Raw genomic sequence first — 27,810 nt, forward strand, 5'->3', positions numbered from 1 at the left:
TTAAAAGTCCCAGCAACAGTGCCACCATCAGAGAAACCAGGAGCAGAACTTCCACTGCAAGTTAATGGCAGTTCATCTCTATTTGGGTCACCAGCACCTCTCTAACCCAGACACCAAAGAACTCTTTGGCCATGAGGCAATTTTACATCTGCTGGGGTAATAAAACCCTTCTAGCCTAAAGCATACAGCCCTGGAGCTTTTAGCTATTATGTGCCACTCCCTGGCCTCTGCCACAGTGTACTGCAGGCTGGCAGAGCAAGTGCCTTGGGGACACATCAGCTGTGGGGGAGGCTGGGAAGCTGGACACACACTGCTGGAAGGACTGGCAGGTGTGTACCAGGTGTGAGGGACTGTCGGGAAAAAAACATTCAAGCCAGCATGGGCTGCTGCTGGTGTGGCACAATCTGAATTGACTTGGTCATGCTGAGTGAAAAACTATGTTTTAGAAACCACAGCTAACAGCTGAGCTTTCAGAAAATCATAGCTGTTATTCAAATAAATTATATCTCCTGTGAAGAAGATGAATATTGCAGCTCAAGAAAAATTACTAGGGAGTTTGCTTTGACAACAAATTGAGGCAACCTAAAAAAGAAAATCTGCTTATGTCAAGCCTTAGGAAGTGGGCAGTGAATTGGCTAAGTGATAGTTACATGGTTCAGAAGTCTGGCTGTGCAAACCACTTCCTATGTATGCAATTTATACATACAGAAGACAGTGCTATTTTCTTCCAAGTACAGAACAGTCCACTGAAATTTCTGAGCTGCTATTTTAAAAAACAGCACAGACATAAACCTGCAAACTGTTGAGCAATGTAGACCTTCCTTTAAAAATGGCTCTTATCTTAAAAAAAAAAAACAACCAAAAAAAAAACAGCAGCAAAACCAGCCACTTGTTTCATGATGAGAACAGAGACAAAGAATGGTGACAAGTCTCATCCAGGCTGGTTGACACTCACCCCTTCTACAAAGCATAGAAAAACCAGCCACTTCTTTCATGATGAGAACAAAGAATGGTGACAAGTCTCATCTAGGCTGGGTGACACTCACCCCTTCTACAAAGCATAGAAAAAACCCTGACCTGGTGGGAATAAGGGCAGTGAATTTTTTAACAGCAGACTTCAAGGGGAAAGCACAACATATTAACCTTATAGAGGCAAATCTCCTGTTGTTTAAGGAGGTCTCCTCAGCATAGCTTTTGCCCAAGCAGTTTGTGAAGAAGAAGAACCCTGCATGCAGCCAGCTGGCTAATGCCAGCACAGGCATTTCTAAATTTTATACATAGGTGTATGTATATCTATGTACAGACACATACACACACAGTTAAGATAGAGAGATATCGATATAGAAGTGAGGGTGTGTGGATCTGTAAGTAGATGTTAGTAACAGTGAGTCTCCCTGACACCTTTACCAGGAACTTTTTAGACGGCAAGAATATAACCTAGAAACAATATTATCAGAAACTTTTATTTGTTGTGGTTTGTAGCTTCACACAAATACTGAAATGAAGATGCAAGTAGTTCAAATTTTCAGTTTGCAGAGAGAATACAGAAACACATGCAAGATTTTTTTTAGATTAACAGCCAGAAAATGAATGAATGGATCTGCTGTGGAAAGAAAATTGAGCAGTTAAAAATTTTTAATTACTTAGTTCTTTTAAAATTATATTCTATTCTATGTTTGCAGATGTAAATTTTCTGTTTCCTATTTCTGTGTTTAGTATGAACACATGACAAAGGCAAGTTTTTCTGTTAAAATGGGTAACTCAGAGCCACACTAAATATTTTTTGAAGCAGAACGACATCTTCCCATTACCTTAAAAGAAACACAGTCAATAAATTCTAAACTACAGAATCCTACAGATATATGGTGAGGAAACCAATATCATTCCTAATGATTTTATTTACTAGGCTATTGTAAAATCCTTTGTTAATAGTTAGATATCTATAGAAACCCATACTTTGAGATAGCAGAAACCCATAATTATTGATAGTTAAAGCAAACCAACAGTAAAAGTATCTTCTGCCTAACCATGCTAGAAAAATCGGAATATGCCAACTGAATGAAATACACTGAGAACAGGACAAAACTATTGTGTTCCTAACGTGGCATTATAATTGATCACCGCTTATCTCTCTCCTTCATTTTATCAATGTAGTTCAGCACCTCTAGAGTGCTCCTGCCGGCCAAGCTCAGGTACTCGGCCTCAGGAGAGAAGGGGTCTGGCCCCTTCTGCCCTTGGGGCTCTCCCGCGGCGCCGGCAGCGCTGGGAGCAGGGACCGCGCCTGGGCTGCGGGCGGCGGGGAGGGATCCCCCGCAGCTGCACACCCTCAGCGTGCCGCACTGGCTGCCCACGTCCGCCTTCTCTACGGGCACACAGCCCTCGGTCTGCGACCAAACATCGCGCCTGCTGCTGCTGCTGACGGGCTCCCTCTTACAGGCCTGGTGTGATGGGCCCTGAGACAGAGCTGTGTGCGTTTTATTTTCCTCCTCTGTGGCACAAAAATTAGAGTCTCTCTCCTGAAGATGGTTTGCTTCTTTTCTAGGCAAAGTACTGCTGGGCTTCATACCCACACTTTGGGTGTGAGAGCTCTTGGGGGCCTCTCTGCTTGCTGAGGCTGAGAATAGGTTGGCACCGTGTGCCTTCAAGGAATGTTCATTCAGATATTCCTTCTTTTTGGCTGTGTCTTCCTCTTCAGACTGTTTGAACAGAATTGTGCAATTGTAACTGTTCAAATGGCTCAGTAACTAAGGACTAAAGTAATGACTTGCTAATAACTAAGTGAAATAAACAGAAAGCCCAGAACTGTCTCCTTTGGTTGTCTCCTTCTCCAAGGATGGCTCTTGGTGAAGAGAAGGTAGCCAATGCAGACCTCCACTCTCACATGCAATTTAATCATACACCATGGCATTTTTGTTTTCAAGAATGACTGAAAACACAGTGTGTCAAATCATTCTGCTTCACAGGCATGTAATGTAAGGCAGCTATACACACAGGAAGAGCATAAAGCATTGCTTAGCCTCTTTCCACAGTCATGCTGTGTAAGTCCACAAGGCCAGTCGTTATCAAGAGAACAGACCACATGTCAAACTACCTAGGAAAATTTACAGCTCATTTCTTGTCCTCATCACACATGAAGTTATCTCATACAAAACAAAATGAGATTCTAGCTACATCCACCCTTAGGTGCACTCAGGCATAGAGATATGATTCAAATAAAGCCCTGCCAGCCCACACAGATTTACTCACTGTGTCAGGACTAGAGCTCAAATAGCTCTCAGTCTGCCTTGGAGAGTAACTGTGAGACTGGCTGCTGAGTGGTGACTCCACATCTTGAAAAATTAGACGAAAAAGAAAGAAAAGGTTACTCAAGGAACAGTCCCCAAGGATCCAACTCTCAAGTCACCATTTAGAATTAAACATTACTATTTCTGATGCAGTTTTAAGACACTGTTTAAAGAACAAAATGTTAGCAAGGTCAATCTAGTTCTTAGCGATAGCCAGTTCTTCTCTGGTCAACACATCTTAGTAGAGGTTGTGAGATGGGGCCCCCAAAGCCTCAGCTGTGCTGTTCATCAGCAGCAGAACTGCAGAACCCAAAAGGAGGAGGGAATCTGGAGAGCACAGCCTGCAAGAGAGCACGGCAGACTCCACGTGCACACTGGCTGCCATACAAGTTACATATTTCTTTCTTGGAGGCCCCTGAGAGATCTTCTCTGAAATGCAGCCAGCACAGCTGACCCTACAGCTACTGAGGGAGTAGGAAGGATGGAGGATTGCTTTGCTTACTCCCCTCCCTCTGTCCACATGTGGAGTGACAGCATATAGTCTAGTGGAAGAGAATAACTCTTCAAGGAAAAGCAAGCACAGCTAATTCTTAGTTACCTGGTAATGCTAATTGTCTTTTTACAGTGCTGTGTGAAACAGAAATATAAGCCCTTATCAAAGTTAACATCCTAAAAGATCAGTTTCCCTGGCTTTAAAAGTAACTGTTACAGTTTCACATGTAGAGAAAACATTTTTAAGTGATAATGTATAAATAGTACTAACCCATCTCATGAAGATATGAACTCAGTCCAAACTTATACCCTTTCTCTTGTGCTGTTGTGAACTGTTAAAAATAATAAGGTATTAATAGTGAGGGTTGAGCTGGATCAGCATCTCAGGTTAAGAGAGGAACATTCAGTTTCTGTATTACATAAAGGAGTCACTCTACTGTACCTCAAATTATTTTAAGAGGTATTTTTACCCCTGAGTAGTACCATATGTGGCTTCTACAGGCAAGACATCTGAAACAGTTTTTATATGTATACTGGCACAAAGCTCCTTTATAATACTGAAGCATCCTCCATATAATGTCTGGGCATTGCCTGCAGAACCTAATCCTAAGTGTTGATGGGTAATTTACCCAATGTCCTTCAGGCATGAGCTAAAGTGTGAATGAAACCATGTGAACTGTGGACCTGTCTATCTGAACCACGTCACTAGCAGCATCTGAATTCCTTATGTAAACCATGATGGAAAAGAAGCTTCCATGATAGTTAATTCATTGGAGCTGTATTCAGTTTCTAACTGTTGTGGACAATCCTTCTCCCCCTCAAATGAATCATGCAAACAGTGGGTTTGACAAAAAATACATATTTTTAAAAGTTACCTCTTCAAATACAAAGACATGGTTCTGATTCCAGGCTGTTTCTTTCACAGGCTTGTTGTCACTGAGGAATGCAAACACAAGTTCACTGGTAAGTGATTTTTCCCCAGTATTTTTATTTTCTTTCTGATTTAAATTCCTGATTGGTGACTTTTCAATTTTTACTTTGTCTTCAGTAACCATTAAATGATTCCCACTACTGAGATCACTAGACTTATCTCTGAACCTGAGATTTAACACCAAGAAAATGTTTTCTCACAAACTTCATTTCTGTTGAAAAAGAATTGAAGCGATAACAGAAGATCGTGCTGTTTCTGTAGCCAGTGCAATGAGAGAGAATATTTTAGAGGACAAGCCAGATCAACAGCTTAACTTCAGGATTTCCAAAGTGCCCCATGAAGCAGTATTTCAGTGTGCATATTATGGGCAGGGGCATAGTGGGCTTTCCTGTGCATAGATGTATTCACACTGTACAGTACTATTTTCACTAAGAAAACCTGAGTCCTTGGTAATACTCTTGTGCACTTAGCAGGATTTCTCCAATTCAGCAAAGCCTCTGCAGTTATCACTGCTTGATAGACTGGTAATTTCCATGACACTCACCTTTTTTTTCTGGAATAATTCTGCACATTCTCCTTTAAGCTATTCTGCTGATCATGGTGATAAGCAAATGTCTCTAAAATTAGGAAAAAAAATAAAAGTAAACCTTGATTTTGAAATGCAATAGAATAAACACAATTTATATAAAAGTTTCTGTTGAGTTTTTTAAATAATTTAAATAGTTGGATTTAAAATTATGTGACTGCATTCTGAAGATTCATGATGTTTTCAGTTGGAGCAGATACATCTCTGGTTACAAGAACAGATGTCTTTAAAAGGAGAATAAAACCCAGAATACATGTCCTTAAAATAAGACACGCACCGATTTTTTCAAGGTTTGCTCTTCTTTCTTTCTGTTCACAGGGCATGAAGTAGTGCTGTCCCTCATGACGGTTCTGCCGGAGTGTTTTATGAAGTGCACTTGTTTCCTTGTAGCTTGTATTTGACACATTGCTACTTTTAAGGAAAATATGTTCTGGAGCTGTGAAAATGCCTTCAAGGTGTCTGTCTACTGAATCTTCTTTTGCATTGATTGCAGGATAAAGCCTTCTGGTGTCACAAGAATAAATTCTGTTAATTTGATTTTGAACATCAGGAACAGTGAAAAAAATGTCATTATTGCCTTGGTTAGAAAAAGGATTAAAATGCGTTGTGGAAGGATTATTTTGGATTGGTCCACTCTCATCTTCAAATAGTGTCAGAAAGGAACAACCACTTCCATCTTTCAGTTCTGCAGCTTCTTTCACAACATCAAATATTGGTTCTTTTATTCCTTCACAGTTTTCTGAGTAGTTATTGGCTATTATCATTGAATTTTTCCTGGCAGAATTCATGTAGTCTGGCCTGGGGGTAGGCAATGAGGTATAACAGGAGTAGAAGAGAAAATCCATTTTGCTGAGTACACAAACAAGCCAAATAATGTTAACACAACACTTTCTGATAATTTGATGATAAAAATATCAAAAACTTCACAGTTCATTACACTTGATTTTGTCATAAATATACAGTATTTCAACTGAAAAAGTATGTATTTTATTATGTTTTATATCTACTTTATGGTAAGATTGATTTAAAAGGGGTTCTATTTCTTAATATCTCCAAATATACAAAACCATGGAGCACATTTCTCCTGGACAGAGAATTGTGATTTATAAAATCAGCCACAGTATGTCACTGCTGCTCCACCAGCTGACCAAAGGCGGCCACATCGGGGAGAAAAAGAAAAAGAGGAAGATAGTTTCTTCCATTCATAAAAGTAGTTTTCTTAAGACTATGTTTGTCTTCCACACTGAAAACCCATAACAAGTGACTTTCATTTGTACTTGAAATCAGTAATCCTGATTCAGCACAGATTTTTTCTGTTCCACTGTTGGGAGGCCAGTCAGACATTTTGATATGCCACTACTTCCCTACCCCACTTCTGAGATTTTGAAGATTTCATCATGCAAGCATTATGGACATGAAAGCCATCATGCTTTCACTTATGTGCCTCTTAATCTAACATATTCACTGTTTTGTTTCCAGGCTGGATCTGCTGCCTGAACTCTCAGAAAATCTGAGCAAAAAGTTGAAATTCTTCTGAAGGACAGAGATCTGGCAAAAAAGACCATTTAAAAAAATCCCTTTCTTCAAAATGTTCTGAGCAAGGCTATCAGTAGAACTTGAAACTGAAATGTAATACAGAAAACTCTTACTGGAGAAAATGCCTGTGGTGTTTTGATCAGCAAATACTTGGAACTGGATAAAGGTTCTATGGAACTTAAATGAGAAACTAGTTTTCTCTAGTTACAGAAACCTCACCAGGACAGTTTTAGAAGTCTAAACACACTAGAGTTTATTTCAGAGGATACTTGGATAGATCTACACAAGGAAAGTAAAACCATTTTGTGAAGCAATTCAGAGAGTCTTTCTCAACTCCAGCTGAATATTCTGTTATGCAAAATAAAATTTAAGAGTAGATGAGGAAATATGACATGAAAACTTTTAATTAATATTTAATAACTTCAAGCTGCCACAGGTCTCAGAATTATGGACATTGATGACATCATCAGTATGTTACATTAAACAACTGTATAACTTGGCACTACACTTTTCACATGCAGTGAAAGAAACTCCCTTCACAGAAGAATTATGATTTCTTGAGGTATAAGAATTTATGGCTAGAATGAATGAAAACAAAATGAGGACAATACCAAGAAATGGATGTGAAGAGCAGTTGGAAGGGAAATGTTGTTAGTGACCCATAAATAGGTAGAAGGTGAGAGGATGTGACATAAGCAGATGAGTGCAGGCCTGATAGCTGGTGGAGAAATGAGAGATGTAGGTGAGATAAGGTTATATGGGGCTGGTGGAGAAATGAGAGATATGGGTGAGATAAAGTTATATATTTACAGTGTAAATATATTAATTGGGATGTGCAGCAAGGTGAACCCTATGCTCATTTTAGGTTTTGCTAGAGAAAGCCAGGAGAAGCTACAAGAAGAGTAGAAGTTAAGGTGGCTGATGTGTTTAGTTATTATTTGGCCAGTGATTTTATGGGTCACTTGACTCCCCAAGCAAACAGGCTGCAGGCACTTCAGGAACAGCAATATACTGTATGGCCTTTTTATGTCTTTATCCAGCCTAAGCTAGAGATGCACAGGAACTTTCAACAAAATGGCAGACTTATGGAATAGAAGGAGTAAAGTCAGATTAGCTATGTAAGACCTCTAGGTCCAAGGGAGAGCCTCTGAAAGAAAATTAAATAAAATATTCAGTACAAATGAGTCTGGCCCTAAACCCTCTGTGATTTGAAAGCATTTTAATCAGAACATACAAAAAGAAATATATTCTCGATTTCTCTCCATTCTTTTAAAAACAAAGTGTATATTCTCTTAGAAGTATTATCAAATCAATTATAAGGAAAAAAGAAAGCTATAGTAGGATCACATATGAAAGAGAAGAAAAGAAAATTCTTTGTTCTTGGAATCTCTAGTATAAATAATGCAGGTGCAGATGCTCAATTGCTATTGCATCAAGATTGTCAGAAAAGCACTTGCAACACTGCCCAGAACTTATAACACCTGAGGCAGCTTCCCCCTCCTCGTGGCCTCTTAGTAAATCTGTCCTGTCATTCAAGGTGAATTCAGCAACACTATCATGTCTGTGACATTGCAAAAAATAGATCATGGCTCCAAGTGCCTACTCAAAATTCAGATTTTTCTGCTTTTCAGCAAATTTAAATAGCTTTGTAGGTTTAGTATTTCCATTTGTTTTCAATTTCTATTTGAAAAACAGTCAGTGAAAAAAACAAGTAGCAATAAGGTTCTGATTATTTTAGTATTTTTCTTAATTAAACTTGACTGTTATTTTCCTCATTAATGTAAAATCACTTCCTACCTATCAAATGGCTGGAACAGCTCCTGAGGCACTGTATCAGACTTCCTGAAAATAAACTGGCTTGGAGGGTTTGTATTCCAAGGGTTTTGATCAAAGCTGTTACCTGGCTGAGAAAACAGTAGGAGCTGTCAAACTGTGAATATACATAATTGTTACAGTCTTTAAAACTTTCAACTTGGTTGAAATATACCTATTTTCCCACTATTTTTATTTCTTTATATCTTTACAGCAGAAGCCCAAACCTCCTTACAGTCCAACTGTTGCCAAACAAGCTATAGCCAACAGACAACTACTTTGAGCATGACAGCAACACAGTTTTTTCTCATCCTATTGTCCATTCATCTGGTTCATAGCTGCCCATTTTGGCTACCAGAATCCCATGGGAAACTTCATCAAAAGCCTTCCTAAAGTCAAGGTAAATAATGCCTGCTTTTCTCTCTAATTCCCAGAGTTAATTCCATCACAGAAAGCCATTGGGTCCACTAGCCAGAGTATGACCTTGCAAAATCTGATGGCTGTTTGCAGACACCTTCTTGTTCCTCATGTACCTTGGAATTGCCTCTGGGAGCTTAGCTTCTTAACCCTTCCAGGGACAGAGGTGAGATGATGCTTCCCCAGACCATGCTGACATTTTTGCAGATGGACATAACATCTGTGTATTTCTTCTCACTGGGAAGCTTCTTGGATCACCACAGCCTTACAAGGGTGGTAAATATCTGCCTTGCAGTGATGTCATCCAACACCCTGAATAGACCAGGCTGGACTGTGTCCAGTCTCATATATTTCTACATGTTCAGGTTACAATGGATTCTCTAACTTGTTCCTTCCCTACTGGTTCATTCAACTCCCCCCAGCTCCTGACTGCATTTTAAGATGAGCCAGAAAGCAAATGTTGTCTGGAAAAATTGAAGCAAAGTAGTCTTTGAGTACTTCAGGCGTTTCCATGTCATTTTTCACTAGGTCTCAATTCTATTTAGCAGTGGACAGCATTTTCCTTGGTTTCCTTTCTTTGATGACACACCTAAGGAAGTCCTCCTTGCTGTTCTTCTCACTCATTGTGATTTTCAGCTCTGACCATCCTAATGCCACCCCTCCCAGCTGAGGGGATGCTCCTGTCTTCTTCCTGGGTTGCCCATCCCTCCTTGCACTTTTCCTCTTTGCATTTGACCTCAGTCAGGGGTTCCCTGATTCAGCCAAACTGGCCTCCAGAATCTAATCATTCTCTTGCACATAGAGGTGGGCTGTCCTTGTGTTTTGAAAACATATTTATTGGGGTTCTTTGTTCTTCAGGTCAGCTTCCTGTGAGTTTTGGCCTACTCATTCTCTGAACAACCCATCATCTCCCCTTCTGAAACTCCTCAAGCATTTCTTCCTCACTAACCTCAAGACTTCAGAATACCATTGGTAAGACACATAATTTTTTTTATTACAATGAATAATATATTTGCTAAAAATAAAGCATATTTGCTATCACTTTTCCAAGGGTGATTCTTTTAAGAATCACAAAGTTAACAAAAAGAAAAAATAGTAATATGCATCAGAACAAATAACTTTCAAGTGTTTCTTAAAAGTAAAGAGTTAAACAGCAGAGCACTGAAAATACTGTAAGAACTGTGTTAATCACTGAGACATTAAAAGATAAAAAATTAGGTCATGGGATCACCTGGGATCATGCAACACCCAGTTACACTAACTGTATGTTTCAGAAAGCTGTGTTTCTAACTATATTTCAGGTTTCTTTAACTAAATTTACAAGCCAGAAGCAAAAGAAAGCCACCAGTATGTGACTAATTCTCTCTCTGCAGATATCAGCAACACTGAGGGTTCAGCAAACAAAAGCTCAAGTTGAGCTTATTTCAGAACAATAAAATAAATATATTTGTATATACAGAATATTCATTGCCACCAGCCTACAAAAAATGTTGATGAATCATAATTACCACCACCATTACACTAGTTTTACACACCAAATAAAAGCAAGTTAGTTTAAAGTAATTCCACAGAAGTAAAACATTAACCAAACCTGGTTTTGCAGCTTCTTTTCATAGATCTGTTCCCAAATGTTGCCCATTAGTTTTGTGTTGAAATTTTCTTCTGAAAGCTGTGTACAGTTCGAGAACTGAAAACCAGAGGAGGACAACGGACAAGCACTAAAAGCTCTTGCCATGTCGTCTTCATTTTCCGTACTGGAATCAACATCGCCTAATTCCATTACTTGTGGAATGAGCTAGACAAAACATAACAAAGACATATTTTATTTAGCTAAAACTGTTTTGATTTAAGCATAAAGTTCAAAGTAATCAATCCATTTTTTATCTTTTACATCTCTGCACATAAACCACAAAGAAGAGAAAATTTTCTATATTCTGATATGACTTTTCACTAAAAACTTAAGGCAATAAGGGCTTATTTCAGGGAAACATGTGAGTAACTACTTAACCTGAAGCATGCACACAAATGCTATCTTGAGGCGAGATGGATATAAATACATTTTTAGCTTTTTTTCAAGAAACATATAAACAGTAGCATGAAAATAATTTATCAATATAGTCTTAAAGAGAAAGAAGACTTCATGTGTTTCGGTATCCATGAGTTTCTCCACTCTGTAAAAAAATTACTTAAAAATACAGTAATTACTGCACATTTTAAGTCTTATATCATAAGAACAACAATACCTTATGCTGGCATTTCACTTTTTCTGAGAGATGTTGTCTTCTGCTGTCCAAAACTTGCTTTTGTAACCTTGTAAAATGAATAAAAACAGCCTATGAAATGCAAGATCCAAAAGATTAAAATATCCCGAATATTAATTTCAAAATGACTTAGGAATATTTTTTCACACATCTTAAAACAGCCTGATTCTTAGGCAGCTATGAGCAGTCTGTCTGTGAGTTGGTCACTTTAGGGTCTCCAAAGCTGGATGGGAAAACAGTGTAAGTGCATAATGCTGTTTGAATAACCTGCTCCTTGAGATAAACTTAGTATAAGTACCTGGCATGAGTACAGACACATAACCACTTTCAAAAAATCTCTCAGCTTCATGTGCAGTTTTTTTTTCAGAAATTATTAATTACTCTCTTAATCACAGTAAGAGTATCACTAGAACAACAGGAGTGGTTGTGAAACTCCACTGTTTACAATGGTATGTTTATATTTTCTTAATACCCCAAATGTTAAGACTATAATGAAATACCTGTCCCAGAACCTCCCTGTTGGGTAACTATTGCCTGTTTTATACAAATACCTGCTTTGGAGATCATCTAAGTTTGACTTATGTTGTGTACGTAGGGGTGATGTGGGAAGCTCTAAGTTATGTCTCCTGATAGGTTTTTTTTCATCTTCAGTGATATCAACATGGACTGGCTTCCTCGCGTTCTCTGCAATGAATATATTTTGTTATGTCAGTGCAGGGCTTGGAGAAAGCTTTGATTTGAGCATTGAGATTTTTCACTGGAGTACAAAAGTTGTTGTTTTATATTTCTTAATCCATTTAAAGCCATATTTGTTTCTTTCTTTGCTACTAACAATACAAAAACTGCATTCTAAATGGCACAGTAGTATAAAATTATGCAGGTGCTCACCACAGGGAGCACAAGGTTCCCTGGCCACTCGCTTCCCACTGCCCCCTGGATGGGACTCCTTCCCCTGTGCATGATGTGAGGAGGTGTAGAATCACCCCAGGGTCCTGCCAGGCCTGTCATGGCTACTGCAAACATTCACCCTGGCCTGGCCTGGAACCAGGGCACTGCACAAGGCTTTAAAGGTGAAGTAGGCAGGAGCCAAGGCTGTTTGATTCCTCTTGTGCCCGGACTTTTTATTCAGTCATAATTTTTCTATTAACGTACAATTTTTACTTTAAAAATAAAACAACATTTACTTGAGGCTTAAGTTGTAAATGGAAGAACTAAAATAACAGCAGTAATAGTTAAGAATAATTAATTCTGATGTGTCAGAATACCCAAAACTCACCAGTGTTCTCTTTCTTGGTTGATATCTGGTTAACCACATAGAGATTAAGAAGATCCAAACTGACTGCTGAACTTTTAGGAGATGATACTTCCAGGAGCTTCATTTTTGACTTAAGTTTCTTTCTTTCAAAGTATTCCTTAATTTTTTTAAGGAGAGAATAACTTTTTGACAGAAGCTTCAACAATGCATTACCAGTATAGGTAATTCTTTTGAAATTAGCAAGCAGGACTTAGCAAACTATTCCTAATATAAAAGCACATGGTTAAGTATCTCTGAATTCTCATGCCCCATTTGCTCTGAATTTATTTTTATTGCCTTGAAAAAGAATGCAAATATAATTTGGTCACATTCAAAATAAATCATTGTTATCTTGATGCCAAAAATTTAGTCCTTAAATGCTCATTTCTCAAATTTTGTGTACAACCACTAAAAATATTTCTTAAAATAAAATATGCCAAATGTGGCAAGGACAAAGTCTTAAAAAATTTAAACGGTCTTTTCAGGAAGTATATAAGATAAACAAAAAAATCAGCAAGATTATGTACACCAGATGTGCCATCTATAATGACACAAAAAGTTTATTTTTCTCCTAATTTGTCTCTCTTGACAAATAGTCCTCTGACAAAAAAAAAAAAAAATCAGAAAGAATTTTTGTTACAAGGAATAAAAAGTGATATGACTGACACTTTGAAGATATCAGGACAACAATATAGGAAACAAACCCCTCCATTTTGCAGAGACTATTAATAACCATCCAAAAATCATTAAGTACAGCAGATGAATAAATAATCCCAGTAAGATATTTTTTCTAAACAAAAGAATGATATTGAAAACTGAAGACTATGCCAAAACAAAAAATAGCATTGACTTTTCTTCTGAAATGTAATCCCTGTCATGATTGCAGGTTACATGTAACTAATACACCTAACATGTTTGTTGGTAACTGATTTTTAATATCATTTATTATTATCTTTAGCTTCCCAGGATGATATTATCTATGGAAAATATCTGTTCTTCAGTTAAGATTAATATCTTCAGTAAGATAAATCATCCTGTGTACAAATCAACACTTCAAAATTCGTTTTACTTTAGGGTCCACACCCGCAAAAATTTAACCACTTCCCTTCAGTGTCCCAGATGTTTCTTCCCCATTACGTCTAAATTACTAAACTACTAATAATTGTATAATAGCAATTAGAAAATTAAAACTGTGTTAGTAATTTAGTACTACATTACTAAAAACAATCCTGTCTTTTCCTGTTTTCCCTCTCCACTGAAACAAATTACATATCTGTAATATAAATTATGTGGCTTAGACCAGTAATCCCTGAGAAAACAGAGAGCTCACAGGCCTCCAGGAAACCAGGAAAGCGATGGGGACAGGCTGCTGATTGATCCCACATTCCTATATGTAAATGTTTTAATTTGAGTCATTGTGTCTGTACAGTCAGCCTGTTTTTCTTCTACCCCTATATGCCTGTGCACCTGCTCTGGGTATTTGGGGTATCAGCTTCAGTGGTGGAGCTTCCCTATACTGCCTCTTTTTCCCTGCTGCTGAGGAGGAAACTGACTCCACTTATTATGGTTACAGCCAATTTCTCTTGTTGTTTTATTTCTCTTTCCTGTTTGAAATATCTCCTGCTCTGCCAGGGATAAGTTTGATTCCCTTACTTCACTTTCAGACTCAAAATACAAATAAGCTGTCCTCCTTTGGCAAATGCCAGAAGAAGAACTTCAATGAGCCTGACATCCTTTCACATGGCCCAGAAGAATGGCTGTGTATGTGTGTTGGGCCAGCTGACCTCATGGTTATCACCTGAGGCTTCAAGCAATCCCGTGTCCCCACACACCAACACAACACGGTAACAGAAGTAATCCAGGAAAACCAAAACTGGCCACAGGCATGCATTCATTCATTCATTCATTCATTCATTCATTCATTCATTCATTCATTCATTCACACCTTCTCTTCTTGTTGTAATTCAGTTTAGTAAATCTAGAACAAGACTTTTTCCCTAAAAGTCAGGGAAACCCATTGTAACTGTTTAGCTACTGTTTTGAATCTCACTCCAAATGCTTTGCAAGTTTTACCAAAGTGAACTCACTAAAGCTTTCATATTACAATGTAAAATCCAATATGGCGGAAACTGTTTACCTTTTGTTTTCTCCTTTCTTGTTTTAGTATGATTCTGCTTCTGAAAAATGCAAATAATTATTATTTTAATTACAAAAGTATAATCTTGAGTCATGGCTTGAATTTCTCATCAGTGGTTCTGAGTTTTAGGACACAAATATGTTAATATGTTATGGTATGTTTGTTATGTTATGTTATGTTATGTTATGTTATGTTATGTTATGTTATGTTATGTTATGTTACAAGTTATGTTATGTTATAATGGATCAAACCTTCAGGTAGTAAAGTTAACATATCTCTGTTGAAGTAATTTTGACTGATCCCAGTTTACTCCAGTAAGGATAGGACCCCATTCGATATTAGGAGTCCAAACACATTTGACATGATAAAAGAAAACAGAAAAAAGCTTTTAATCATTTGACTTGTAATGCACATTTAATCAACTTGTAATTTCTTCAAACTTAAGAAATCTTTGTCAATATATTATTTCCTCCTAATTTTCTTCGTCATGCTTCAACATAGCTACAAAACTATATTAGCAAACAAAAGGAGCACTATATGAGCTTTTACCTTTTGGGACTTTCCAGAATACTGGGGACCTTTTGTGAAATAGGAAAGCAAAATAGATTGACACTACAAGTTGCTGTTGTTTGCTCAATATAGGAGACAGTTATACCTCCACCTACTTGCCTCATCTGCCAAACATAGTCTTATGTGAAATGCCTGTAGGACTTGGTGCATAAAATTGGAAGTCAGGGTCATTGTTCCATGAGCAGAGTGAGCATGGCTGCAGTCCTTAGGTCACTAAGATTAGGACTTTTTGTGAGGGTTAGAAATATAGAGTATTCCCTTGGAATGGCCTTTGGCTTAAAATTAGAGCAAACTTTCCAAACATATGCATATAACATTGCAGTGGGGAGGAACCCCAGTGATGTGTAGTTTTTCTGACACCTCAAATGTAAACCATAGATTCACCCGAGGAACCCTGATAGAAACTACCAGCAGCAGCAAGCAGCAGGTTGATTTGTATTTGCTAAATGTGGCAGTACTCCTACACACTGGGTTTTCTTACAGAGGGTACGGGAGACAGGCATTTAGGACAAAGCTTGGGTTGGGGTTTTTTCTAAGAGAAACTCTCCTTTCCTGAATGTTTCACAGAGGCAACATTCAGAAAACTCAATTCGCTGGGAAGACTTTCAGATAAGTAGGGTGTTTTTTTACTTTGATTCTGCATAGTCTGGATGATGACGAAGCTGTGTTCAGCAATGCTGCTTCCCAATGGCTGACAAAATCTGTGAGGTTTACATTTCTAGTAGATTGGCAGAGGGCACATCACGCAAAGAAACAGAACATTATCTTTTTTCTGTCTTTATCATTACAACTCAGTTTGTGATGCTATACTATTTCAGTGAATTTCAATACCTGTACGTCCTTTTCCCCAAATGGTAACCACTGCTTTTTGTGAGCCAAAGAAACAGAACATTATCTTTTTTGTCTTTATCATTACAACTCAGTTGTCCTTTTCCCCAAATGGTAACCACTGCTTTTTGTGAGGGCATGAGAAAGGCTCATCCAGCCCCTATCTGTGGAGGACACAGAGCCCAGACGTGACCCCCTGCCTGCGGTGGGAGGGCACCTGCACCTTGTCACAGCCTGGCTCCAGAGGGGACTCCGGGGCTGTCACACACCATGGCCTGCTGCTCTGTGAGGGGACACCAGGCCTGAAACACATACACTGTGGCACTACCATGGAGAGGTATTCGTTTGGTCACAAACACCATGGTCTGCCCAGTTTGTGAGGGGAAATGAGGCCTGAAGCACACACCATGGCTGTGCTCAGTTTGTGAGGGGAAATGAAGCCTGAAGCCCACCATGGCTCAGGTTGTGAAGTGACCCCATGGCTGCCACACACAACATGGCAGTGCCTGCTTTGTGAGGGGGCATCAGGGTTGTTAAACACACCATGGCGGTGCCCAGTCTGGAGGGACACTGACACAGCATGGAGCAGTTTCTGTCAGCTGTGAGGAGTTTCACTTACCGACTGCCACCCACCCAGTTCATTTTGTGCTGCTGAGGAGGCAGGGAGGCAGTGCTGCGCTGGGCGCTGCTGGCACTGAGGGCAGAGGCAATGGCTACCCCGGGGTGGTTTGCAGCCTCCCAGCAGGGCCACAGGGCCCTTCTGTGGGGCCTCCTCCTCCCTGCCAGCACCAGCGCAGCTGCTCTCCATGCCCCAGGCTGGCAGAGGAGAAGGAAGGGGTGGTACAGGGACTGACAGACAAAGGGGAAGGATGCAGAAAGCCAAGAGAGGCAATAATGGGAAGAGGCGATGCTCTGGTTGCTGCTGCCCTTCTTCTGCCCCTGCTGTTTCCATACAGGCTGCTGCCAAAGCCATCGCCATTTCCCAAAGGAGTCATGATCATCTTGTCCCAAGTGAATTGGTTTGTCTTTAGCTGTCTGTGCTACAACCACTGTGATTTTTAGGACAAGAGAGCACTTTCCATCCCGCTCTTCCTCAGATATATTTAGGGGAAGCGATGAGCATTTCCTACAGGGAGATGTTGTTGCCCGTGGTCCTGCCTGATGAGCTGTTGTGTGTGAATGTGACAAACCCTCGAGGGGGGATGCAGAGCCACTCGGGATTCTTGGCAGCAGCACAGCTCCACTTGCTCCCTTCCCTATTAACTCACTTCCATCGTCTCAGCAAGCAGGCACCCATTTACAAAACAATCATCAAAATCCTACATGAATCTTTTCCTGTGGTGTTTCTTTCCTGAGTTATCTTTAGCCTAACATTTTTCAGGGTACTAAAGTTTGATTAGCATTAGTACAACAATGTGAAGAGTGTTCAGAGTAGATATTAGGAGTTTGAAATTAAAAATTAGCCAAGATGTTTTTCTTTCTAATATTTCTAATTTGGCTAGGCTGTTTATAGAATCTGATAAGTATGCATAATTGTTTCATGTAACAACACTACATTAAAATCTTCATTATAAATTACATTTATATTTTAAGTCTGTGTTTCTACAGCTAATATGACAGATGACAGACTGAAAATTTATTTAATTTCTTCACTTCAAATAATTTTTATTTTCAATTCTATCTAGTGTAAATGTTGAACTTGCTAATATTAAGATGTTGTTTCATATATAACATAATCAAATCCCTTTTACAATTTATTTTTAATATATATTTTCTATATCAACCTTACTCTTACTTTTTCACAGTATTGTCTAGATTTAAAGGAAAAAAGTGGGATTTTCTTTATTTTAGACTTATTTTATCTGTAGTTATCCAGAAGAAGCTACATGGCAGCTTCAATTAATTATTTTCAACATAAAAATCTTCTCCTCCTCAAATTATTTCTTGCAAATAAAGCTAATGACCTTTCAAACACTCATAAAATAAAATATCAGTTCTTTTTTGAGGAGGGCAAAGTAAATAATTAAATAAGACCTGAGATGAATATGATTATATTTCCAATGTTTGCATATTTTGCCTTGACTGTCAACATTTTAAAAGTTTGAAATAATTAATCTGAATTTCTGAATAATTTCAAAGAGTTTTATGACATAATTATTAATTTTTAAAAGGTCATGAGAGTGAGTTTCATAGAGCTTAGTTGATTCTCTGGGAAGTGAAGTAACTATAGAACAAAGAGGCTTCCTCTATTTGTCAGAGACTGAAGTTTAAGGATTTCCCTTTTTTCTAACTTTTATAGCTACACTTCAGAATAACTATATCTCATATTCCTTCGTTTAAAAAGTATTATACAGGAACTTCAGAACAGCTTTCCCACCCTCAGCACCTGAATTTTCCTCTCTGACATGCTTCTTCACTATCTGATCAATTCTAGATATAAGAGACATATCAAAGCAGCCCAAAGCAGGCTAAGAAAGCATTTCTCCAGGGACGCTGGTGCTGAAAAGTTGACTGTGCAACTTTTGGCACCCAGCTTTGAGCAGGTACTTACAGAACTCCTGAATAATCAAATAAGAGAGAGGGAGGTCTTCTGATGGGTGTCTCGAGCATTTAAGTTAGGGCCCTACTCTATGTCCCAACACACCCAGAGAGAAAGCAGCTAATTTGGACAATGAAACTGTGCATTCAAAGTGTGTGTCAACTCTGTCTGCAGCATTATTGTACCCTGAGGGTTTGAAGATGCTTCTTTCCCTAAACACGTTCCCTTCAGTGAACAGACACTGCTGATGTAAAATCATACCAGAGACAGCAACAGGGAAACAGAGAGAAGATGCGTTTCCAAGGAATTTCTTAGGACTAACTGCAAATAGTTCTCATGTTTCTTAATGAATCTTCTCCTTTCCAGCAAGTGTCCTACTCTAATGCTCATTATAAAGGAAGGAATTACTAAAGAGAGGAACAAAAAAACCAAACCCAAACTGGTGACTCTCACAGTTAAGTTTAAATCTTTTACAACGTTACTGATTTTTTAAAATGTTAATTTAACATACTTTAACTTTGATTTTTTGTTTAATCTTGATATCCAGCATTAGGTAACTAAATCCATCTGTAGAAAACTGCATAAAAGATGTAGGGAAGCTAAAATGCTTTCCCATCTCTATGCAGGGTGAGAATTTCTGCCACTTTTAAATACCAGGATACACTTATTTAGATTCCTAAATATTGACCTAATTATCTAATGCTAGGAATGCATGACTTAAAAAAACCTGACTCTGTTCCAAGTAGAAGATTTTCTTTGGCAAATGCAGTGCTTAAATTTTGTTTACAGAGTTGCATGGCCTTCTTCCAGGCCTTCCATGGCCTTCTTCCATACTCAATGCCATTCCCTTCCTTGAGAGATCAGCTTATGGAGAAATAAAGCAACACTGATCTTGTGGTGTTTTATAGCAACCTGGTTGATGGTTTTGCCTGAAAGAGTACTTTTTAAAAGATGGCTGTGATATTGCAAAATCATGACAGAGTCTGAGGAAGTTCAAAACAGAAGACACAGCTTTATTTAAAAACAAAGTTTCCCCTTTTAAAAGTAGTTCCTCTTGAAAGACAGATCTCTCTTTCAATTAATTTAATGAAAAGGCCTTTCCCTATTCACCTTTAAAGGGTGGAGAGATAGAAGATTGTAGAGAGGTTAAACAGTTTCCAAACACAGCAAACTGGCTAGCTCACAGAGAAGTTTCTAATCTACCTAGGTCAAAATTCAATGCCCAGCTGGGCAGAACATGGGACTGGATCCACGTGGCAAACCAGCAGCCAGGACAGTACCAATGACAACAGCAGGTTGACACATTGCTACATGAAGCAGATGCCATTCTTAGGTGGTATTATGTGGATGGAATAAATTTTTACAGAATGAACCCTCAAGACAAAGTGCTATCCTTAGCTTGATGGAGAACAGTGCACAAGATCTGTTACAGAGTCTCGTGCTGATAAACCTCACTTTACAAAAACAGTATTTCTACAGAGATTAACAAAGACCAAAGAATCTTCTGTAGATGTGCCAAACTCCAGTTAGGGAACAGTGTCTAAAGCAAATCAGGAGAGAGAGCTAAGAGACTTAAGTCCTTACAAGGGGCTAGGAAAAAGCTGAAGGATACCAGACTTGACTTAAAGAGACAATCTGAACCAGAGCAAAAAGAAGATAACAGAGGGGAACACAAACTCAGAGAAAAATACAAATACAGTTACAACAGGCCAGAAAAAAATGGGAAACAACTAGGCAAAGTAACCAAACTACTAAATATTTTTGTTTCACATCAACTAGGAGCAAAATCTTTCTAGAAAGCCTAAAGGGACAATCAATGTCCAAGGAACAGCACGAGCGCTCAGAAGAGACACAAATGTAATGGAAAAAAAAGTTAGGCTTTTTCATCAGTATTCATTGATGAGGAAACGGGAGAACTTTATGCAGGAATCTTTCCTGGGGAACTCCGTGCTGATCTGTCCAAAGTGAAAATAACAGCAGATGAGGTCAAAATTATCTTATTAAGGCAGAATGAAGACTAGAAAAGAAAGGACTAAATGGTATTCAATGAAGAGTTCTGTAATGCAGCACTGTGGAAAGGACCACTTGAATTTGGAGTCATCTTGGAGACCAGAGGGTAGCAAATGTGACACAATTTTAAAAATAATAATTTTGTGGCAATCTGGAAAGCTCACTTCTGCACAAAAAAATTAGCAGGAATTATAGGCCAGCATGTGAAAAGCCAGTGGAGCTCCTACAGATGGAAGTTGCTGTAGAACACATGTAGAAAAGAGTGATTGCTGCTATCTTGATGGATTTAATTAAGGCTGTTGACAACATATGTTACTGAAGGTTTTAAGAAAATAAAGAAGTTGTGAAATAATAGGGAAGGTCCTGAAATTGAATAAAATGCAAAGGGAAGGGAAGAGACTATTTAGTTCGTGTTTTCATGCACTCAAGCACTGAGGACCAATATGGAACAGAGGCTGACAAACTCCTGAGTGGTATGGGGAAGTTGCAGCGTGAGGGGGCAGGGAAGAGAGCGAACAAGAATAAGCTGTGTTGTTGAATGCCTCTTCCAGAACAGGCATAAGTGGGAGCTTTTGGGAGCCAGGGTCAAATTAAGCAGAAAGGAGTGTTTCTTCACATATGAAATGGTAAATCTGAGGAATGGTTTGTCAGATGTTTCTATTTACATAAGAGATTACAAGATTTCAAGAGAGACTGAACAAATAATTTTAAGAGTAATTGTAAGGAATGTTTAGTAGCCAAACCTCCCAGTCCCACAAAATCCTCACAACTTAAAATGGCCATGAATCTTCTCCTTTCCAGCAAGTGTCCTACTCTAACGCTCATTACAAAGGAAGGAATTACTGAAGACAGGAACAAAAAAACCAAATCCAAACTGGTGACTCTCACAGTTAAGTTTAAATCTTGAGTGAGTATGAAGCTGCAGCATCACATTAAATTGCAATTTTTTTCTCTCTTGAGTATCTGCTTAGAGTAATTGCTAGAGACAGAATACTGTGCTGGGTGAAGCACTGGCCTGTTTGCTTATTTTTAATATTTAGAAGTCTCCCAAATAAGAGTTAATAAGTAAACTGCAGTAGATGATCTTTTTGTTGTCATACCAGCTGCAAACCCTCAAATGAATTCTTGAGGCATGACAAAATTATGGCAGCAGAACCCGTGTTTGGTGTGCAGGAGTAAAAGAAGCATTTTTCTGGATTTATTCCTGCCTTCACTTTTACAGAGTAGAACACTGACTCTGCTGTGGGCACTGCCGGTATCACCATTGTTAACTGACACCAGCTACATGATTTTACCACTTATGCCTGTACTCTTGCACTTGGCATGTAGCTTGTTTAAAGAGTTTACAATGCACTTGAGAAAAGGTTTAATAAGGTAGCACTAGAATTTTCTTCAGATGGTCTGAGAATAGAAACTTTTACAAATTTAAAGCAAAACCTGAAAAATATACATAATGTATTTGAGACTTCTGAAGGCATAAAAGAGACACATCCTGGTTCAGCTGAATTATCTGTATGGAATACATTTAGCAAGAAAGAGAAATCTAGATATTAAAGGCTTAGGTATTAAAGCCTAAATATTAAAAGTGAAATTCCTTGTCTGAGAACATCACTCAACAGTTTACCACGCCTGGAGCAGCTGACATTGACCTCTACCCTTGCTGATTTTCCTCTCCTTCTCACTTTGTAAAGGGAAAACAACTTGTTTATATTTCTTTCTAGAGCTGTATTCTCTCTAGAATACCACTGTTCTTAGAAGTCAGAACTGTTAGTGATCAGTCTGCTATTGACTGTCCTGTCAGAGAGATTACCCAAATCCCTTATGGGTAAATTATTAGAACCTACAAGTCACGCAGGCTTCAAATTTACAGCAGCAAGTGTGTATCTCCCTAAAGACAGAGTAAGGGAAAAAGGACTTCTGGTGCAGGAATGCACCCCATTTACACCATCTCTGTGATGCTTACTCCAGGAGCCAAGCAACAGAATAGCATCTTCCCGTTTCCTCTCTCTCCCCTTGTGATAACATAGCTCTGCCTAGTCTGGGTACCCTTACAGCTTCATTAGAACCAAAAGAGTTGGAATCAACTGCTTGGTAGGATCAGGCCAGTCTCACCACACTGACACTTCTTCAACCAGCTTCCACATCTGTGCCATTCAAACTGAAGTTCTTGCTTGTCTAAGGATTTACACCTAAAGGATTTACAGTGTCTGGATATTCTACTGAGGTACATGAATATAGCCAATAGCCTTTCTAAACCAGACTAAATAAACAGATAATTTCTGCTGACACAAATCTGAAATCAAAGGTCAGGCTATCTTATCACCCTTTTCTGATAAAAACATTAAATTTGCAATTGGTGTGCCTTGACGTTGCAAACTAATTCTGCGGGTGTATTTCTGTACTTATGTAAGTGATGACATTAAAGTAAATAGAAAGTTTGGAAGTACTTCAGAGAAAGGTATTTACTTGAATAATGGCTTCTATGTTCATACTTTGTTGAATCTGACTCAAATGAAATCCTACTATTCCCACACCACTATGCAAACATACAGCTCAAAATGAAAGAAAAACCTGACGCTCCTAGCTTACAATATTACAGTACATCAGATTTTGGATATTGTTTAGAGTTCACTATTAGTAATTGAAAACAAGCGCTGTGTGGATTCATGTTATGTGTTTCACATAAACTCATCCACATGGAAACCACTATGTACTGAATGCATGACCCACACACATCTCAGTAAAGGTCCTAAACAGCAATGATTCAACACACAGAATTTATATCTATTTTTCAGTACTTTTAAAAAAAATTATTATTTTGTATGTCCTTATGGCACAGTGGATAATTCCATAAGCAGCAAGGAAATGTCAGTTTACTGCAAACTGATGTTACAGCTATTGGACCCTCTGTCAGGATCATATAAGACATCACATAAATGGCCTTTTGCTTAAAAAATTGCACATAATCTTTTCAAACGCTAAATCAAATGGTAGAAAAAATTTTTGTTGAGTAATGATTGATTATGATTATCTCTTGCATAAGAGCCTACATGTTCCAATTCCACTACCTTCATCACAACCACAAAGTTGTGCAAGGATAAAGTGCTGGTGAAGGCACAAAACAGAAGATAAAAAAGAGGCATCAGCTGTCATGATTACACTCTAGTTCCTGCATATACAAACATTAATGGACTTTAGTCACCCTGATACTTACTGCTGCCATATATTCTTCCTCCTCAGTTATTTGTTCTGATATTTAAAAAATGCACACAACTTACTTTAAAGCATTTTATGAAAACTAACCATATGATTAAAAACCAATCACTTGACACTAAAAAATTAGTTTCTCCTTAAGAAAGGATAAACCCCCAAATAGCCTGGATCTAATATCAGCATCCCTTCAATTCCACAGCTTCAGTTACTCAAATTTATATGATTACACATATCTCCAGAAGTTTACTATAAACTGAGTAGAAAATGTGGAGACTACAGAGCACAGAACACTGCACCAATATTACTGCAGTTTTGGCAGTTATTTTTCCAGTAATACTGGGAAGTGTTATTATGACTAAATGTAGTAAAATTCCTGCCTTCAGCAGTAAAAAGAAAGAAAAAAAATCTAACACCTAAGGCCATGCTCCACAAAGAGGAGTTTGTGCATGGATTACTGAGCAGGATTGTGGCAGAGCAAAACTCTCGAGACAGCAAGAACAGAAGAAAGGGGGTATTTAAAACAACAGTTCAGTCTTTTCTTCATCCTTTCAAAAGAAGGAAATACATTCCTTCTATTGACTGAAAACTCTGTGTGGTTAGATTTGCTTCACTTAAATGTTCCCACAGATCAGAATGTGGGGTGTACGTCTGCACTAACCACCAAATCACCAGAAGTTTCAGTCATCCAGGATCCTGTGAAGTGAAATGTCAGCAGATACACAGAACCGAAAGAGATCTGTGAACTTTCCCCTTGGTAAGAAAATGCTAGAGTAATGGAATATTGCAAATAGCTGTGGCTTGGCAAAATCTAAGACTATGCTGTGCTACACACAAGCCAGTAAGGGAAGTATCCAGTGGAGAGCATGATTTAAAAAATAGAAGCCATAAGCAAAGCAAGTTCTTAGCCAGTGTATCTTGTATCTTTGTGCACTGAAAAATCTATTTTACTGACAAAATAATCTGCAGTGAAATCAGGCTTGCCTACTAACTGAATGTCTTCTGTACCACAGATTTTGACATTTCCCTAGCTTATCTTGAGTTGTACATTTAGGAAAAAAAAAAAAAAGCTAGAAGGGCCTGTGTCCAGATCTCTGGCCTGTGCTCACTGACAAAAATATAATACACTTAAAGGTTACCTCATATCCTCTCTACCAAACTGTCCAGACTACTATGGGCTCAATTTTTGCAACCTCCTAGGAAAAAAATGAGAAATAGATCTTCCTTGCTTCCTTCTTGTCCTGCTGGTCTTGGCTTACAGGACTTCTTAGAAGGCAACTTGGATGTTTTGAAAAGCGGTATCTCATTTTTAAAAGCAAACCTCACTTGCTCTCAAATCAATTTTAGCATTCATTCATCCTGAAGCTTGTGTTGCTACCTAAACATCATCACTGCACTCTGTTCAATGGGGGGTTGTTTTATGACAGTAATGTGACTTATTTAACACAGTATTTGCTGCGTTACTGTGAGGCAGGTAGCCTCACTCTCCATTTTTAGGGAAAAACCGGGCTCTTTACCATAAACACTCTGCCATAAACACCTAGTATCACATTGTAAAAACACACTTTTGTATACACATTCTAAACTAATGTTTTATCATATACTACCTTATGCAGTTACCTTAGTACTACAGTTTCAAAGTGTAAAAGTACCGGAGTATGTAAGTGCTCTGATCCTCACCCTGTAATTTCAATACCTTTTCCAAACAAGTGAAGCAGTAGAAATAAGTAATCAAGAAAATAGAAAAATAAGGCAGCAAGACAACTGCCTTTACCATGGCTTTCTTTGTGTGAAATTGGCCGGGTTTCAGTGCAGGGGCCGTGCGACTCGGTCGGGGTTATTTTGGGCTAATAACGCTGCCAGTGCACAATACCGGTTTCCTCTCGGCGAGGGGACAGGAAATAAATTACGCGCACTGTGCAGGCGCTGCCCCGGAGACGCCGCGGCCGCGCGGCCGATTTCCGACCCGGGGCTGCCCGAGGCCACCGGCCCGGCTGCGCCGCCCTCTGCCGCGTCGCTCCCGCACCGGGCTCCCGCACCCCGGGGCCGGCCTTACAGCCCCCCCCGTCCCGGGCAGTGCCGGGGGTGACACGCTGCCCATCCTGCCGGGGCTGCCGCGGGACCCGAGCTCTCTCCGGCGCCGCCGCCCCCCGTGCCGCTCCCCCCGCGCCGCTGGCCGGAGGCGGAGCCTGCTCCGCAGGGCAGGCGGAAGGAAAGGGCCGGCAGCCTGGGGCGAGCCGGCGCGCTGCCGGGCCGAGCTCCGCGGACCCGCCGAGCGCCGGGGGATCAACGGTGCGGCCGGAGCCGACCGCCGGGAGACCCGCCGTGAACCGGGCCGACCGCCGGGGGAGCGGTGCTGCTGCCGCCGCCGCCGCGGCCGCGCCCCGAGCGATAGCGGTTGTGGCCGGGCGCAGCCAATGGTGGTCGGCGGGGCGGGCTGCGCCGCGCGGGGCCGCGTTGTGCAACGCGCCGCGCTTTGAAGGCACCATCACCCCTGGGAGGCAGCGCTCACTCGGCATCTGTCACGGCAGGGCGGCCGGCGGTGGGCCGGGCCCAGCGCCCCGATGAAGACCCGGCGGGACCGGCCTTCCCAGCGAGCATGAGCCACCCGCGCTAGGAGCGGCACGTAGCGGTGCCGAGGCGGGCAGGATGGCCCACATGCTGCATGCGGCAGCCAGGCGGGTGCAGTGGAGCAGGGCGGGCGCCGCGAAGAAGGCTGCGTGCCTGCTGGCCGCGGCGTACGGGCTCAAAATCCTCTACCCCATCATCCGCGGGCGTGTGAAGCGGGCGAGCGGCAGAGGCGGCGCGCACGATGAGACGGGCCGGGCGGTCCCGCACCGCACCGGCAGCCGGGGCAGAGCCTCTCCGGCCGTGGACGCGGAATTCTTCAAGCAGCTGCTGGAACTCCGCAAACTGTTCTTCCCGAAGCTGGTGAGTGCCGAGCTGGGCTTGCTCTGTCTCCACTCGTTTGCTCTGGTATCCAGGACCTTCCTTTCCATCTATGTGGCCGCCCTCGATGGAAAAATTGTGAAGAGCATTGTGGAGAAAAAGCCCAGGAGCTTTATCTTCAAGTTGATCAAGTGGCTGATGATTGCAATCCCAGCAACTTTCGTGAACAGCACCATACGGTACCTGGAGTGCAAGCTGGCCCTGGCCTTCCGCACGCGCCTGGTGGATCACGCCTATGAGACCTACTTTGCCAACCAAACTTACTACAAAGTGATCAGCATGGACGGGCGGCTGGCCAACCCTGACCAGTCCCTCACCGAGGACATTATGATGTTCTCACAGTCCGTGGCTCATCTCTACTCCAACCTCACCAAGCCCATCCTGGATGTCGTGCTCACCTCCTACACCCTCATCCGCACCGCGCGCTCCCGGGGAGCCAACCCCATCGGGCCCACTGTCCTGGCCGGTCTCGTCGTCTATGCCACGGCCCGCGTGCTCAAAGCCTGCTCGCCCAAGTTTGGCAAACTGGTGGCTGAGGAGGCTCACAAGAAGGGCTATCTGCGCTTCATACATTCACGCATCATTGCCAACGTGGAAGAGATTGCCTTTTACCGAGGGCACAAGGTAAGGAGGAGAGAAATTGGAAGCCCTGGGGTAGCTTCTGCAATGCCGGAGTGGACCCGTGCTTCCCCTGATGCCCTTCTTGAGCATTTTGGGTCCCTCTGACATTTAAACTTGTTTACAGCTTGGCACTTCCCATTTCTTAGGAAATGCCGTCTCACAAGCAGTGTCTGGGGGGAGCAGATTACAGTTCCCTTGAACTCTGACAGTGTTCTGGTTTTGCAGATGGATCTTATGCTTATCTAGAAAACTAATCTACACTGCTGTGTTTTCCCCACCTAGTCCATTCTGATTAACTTTTCCAGACTTCTTTTTTCCAGCCATGGGTACGAA

At 40.4% G+C, this 27,810-nt stretch overlaps 3 protein-coding genes across 4 annotated transcripts in view; 2 read left to right on the top strand and 1 right to left on the bottom strand.

Moving 5' to 3' along the window:
* SLC2A13 (solute carrier family 2 member 13) overlaps window positions 1-5,679 on the top strand; it is a 153,765-nt gene extending 148,086 nt beyond the window's left edge. Inside the window, exons 12-13 of the mRNA XM_039700496.1 lie at window positions 4,702-4,739; window positions 5,612-5,679. Coding sequence (XP_039556430.1) covers window positions 4,702-4,739; window positions 5,612-5,623 — 50 coding nt within the window. The 3' untranslated portion in view covers window positions 5,624-5,679. The remainder of the gene's footprint in view (window positions 1-4,701; window positions 4,740-5,611) is intronic.
* Window positions 1,494-14,793, bottom strand: CUNH12orf40 (chromosome unknown C12orf40 homolog). 2 transcript variants are annotated; one of them, XM_039700499.1, is made up of 12 exons: window positions 14,751-14,793; window positions 12,596-12,731; window positions 11,871-12,003; window positions 11,302-11,368; window positions 10,650-10,853; window positions 8,627-8,733; window positions 5,571-6,091; window positions 5,252-5,324; window positions 4,652-4,712; window positions 4,048-4,108; window positions 3,247-3,329; window positions 1,494-2,696 (listed from the first exon to the last, which is right to left on the bottom strand). In XM_039700499.1, exons 2-12 carry the CDS (start codon window positions 12,696-12,698, stop codon window positions 2,118-2,120), a joined length of 1,992 nt encoding a protein of 663 aa, XP_039556433.1. In that variant the 5' UTR covers window positions 12,699-12,731; window positions 14,751-14,793; the 3' UTR covers window positions 1,494-2,117. The 2 variants fall into 2 exon arrangements, with proteins under 2 accessions (XP_039556433.1, XP_039556432.1); XM_039700498.1 differs by lacking the exon at window positions 14,751-14,793 and having other exon boundaries at window positions 5,571-5,797; window positions 12,596-13,179.
* An 11,523-nt stretch (window positions 14,794-26,316) lies between these two features.
* The window catches only part of ABCD2 (ATP binding cassette subfamily D member 2), a 41,318-nt gene continuing 39,824 nt past the window's right edge, over window positions 26,317-27,810 (top strand). The window contains exon 1 of the mRNA XM_039700538.1: window positions 26,317-27,480. Within this exon, the coding sequence (XP_039556472.1) occupies window positions 26,557-27,480 (924 nt within the window). The 5' untranslated portion in view covers window positions 26,317-26,556. The remainder of the gene's footprint in view (window positions 27,481-27,810) is intronic.

Source organism: Passer montanus, unplaced genomic scaffold (genome assembly GCF_014805655.1).
Source record: "Passer montanus isolate IOZ18808 unplaced genomic scaffold, ASM1480565v1 scaffold141, whole genome shotgun sequence".
Lineage (NCBI taxonomy): Eukaryota > Metazoa > Chordata > Aves > Passeriformes > Passeridae > Passer > Passer montanus.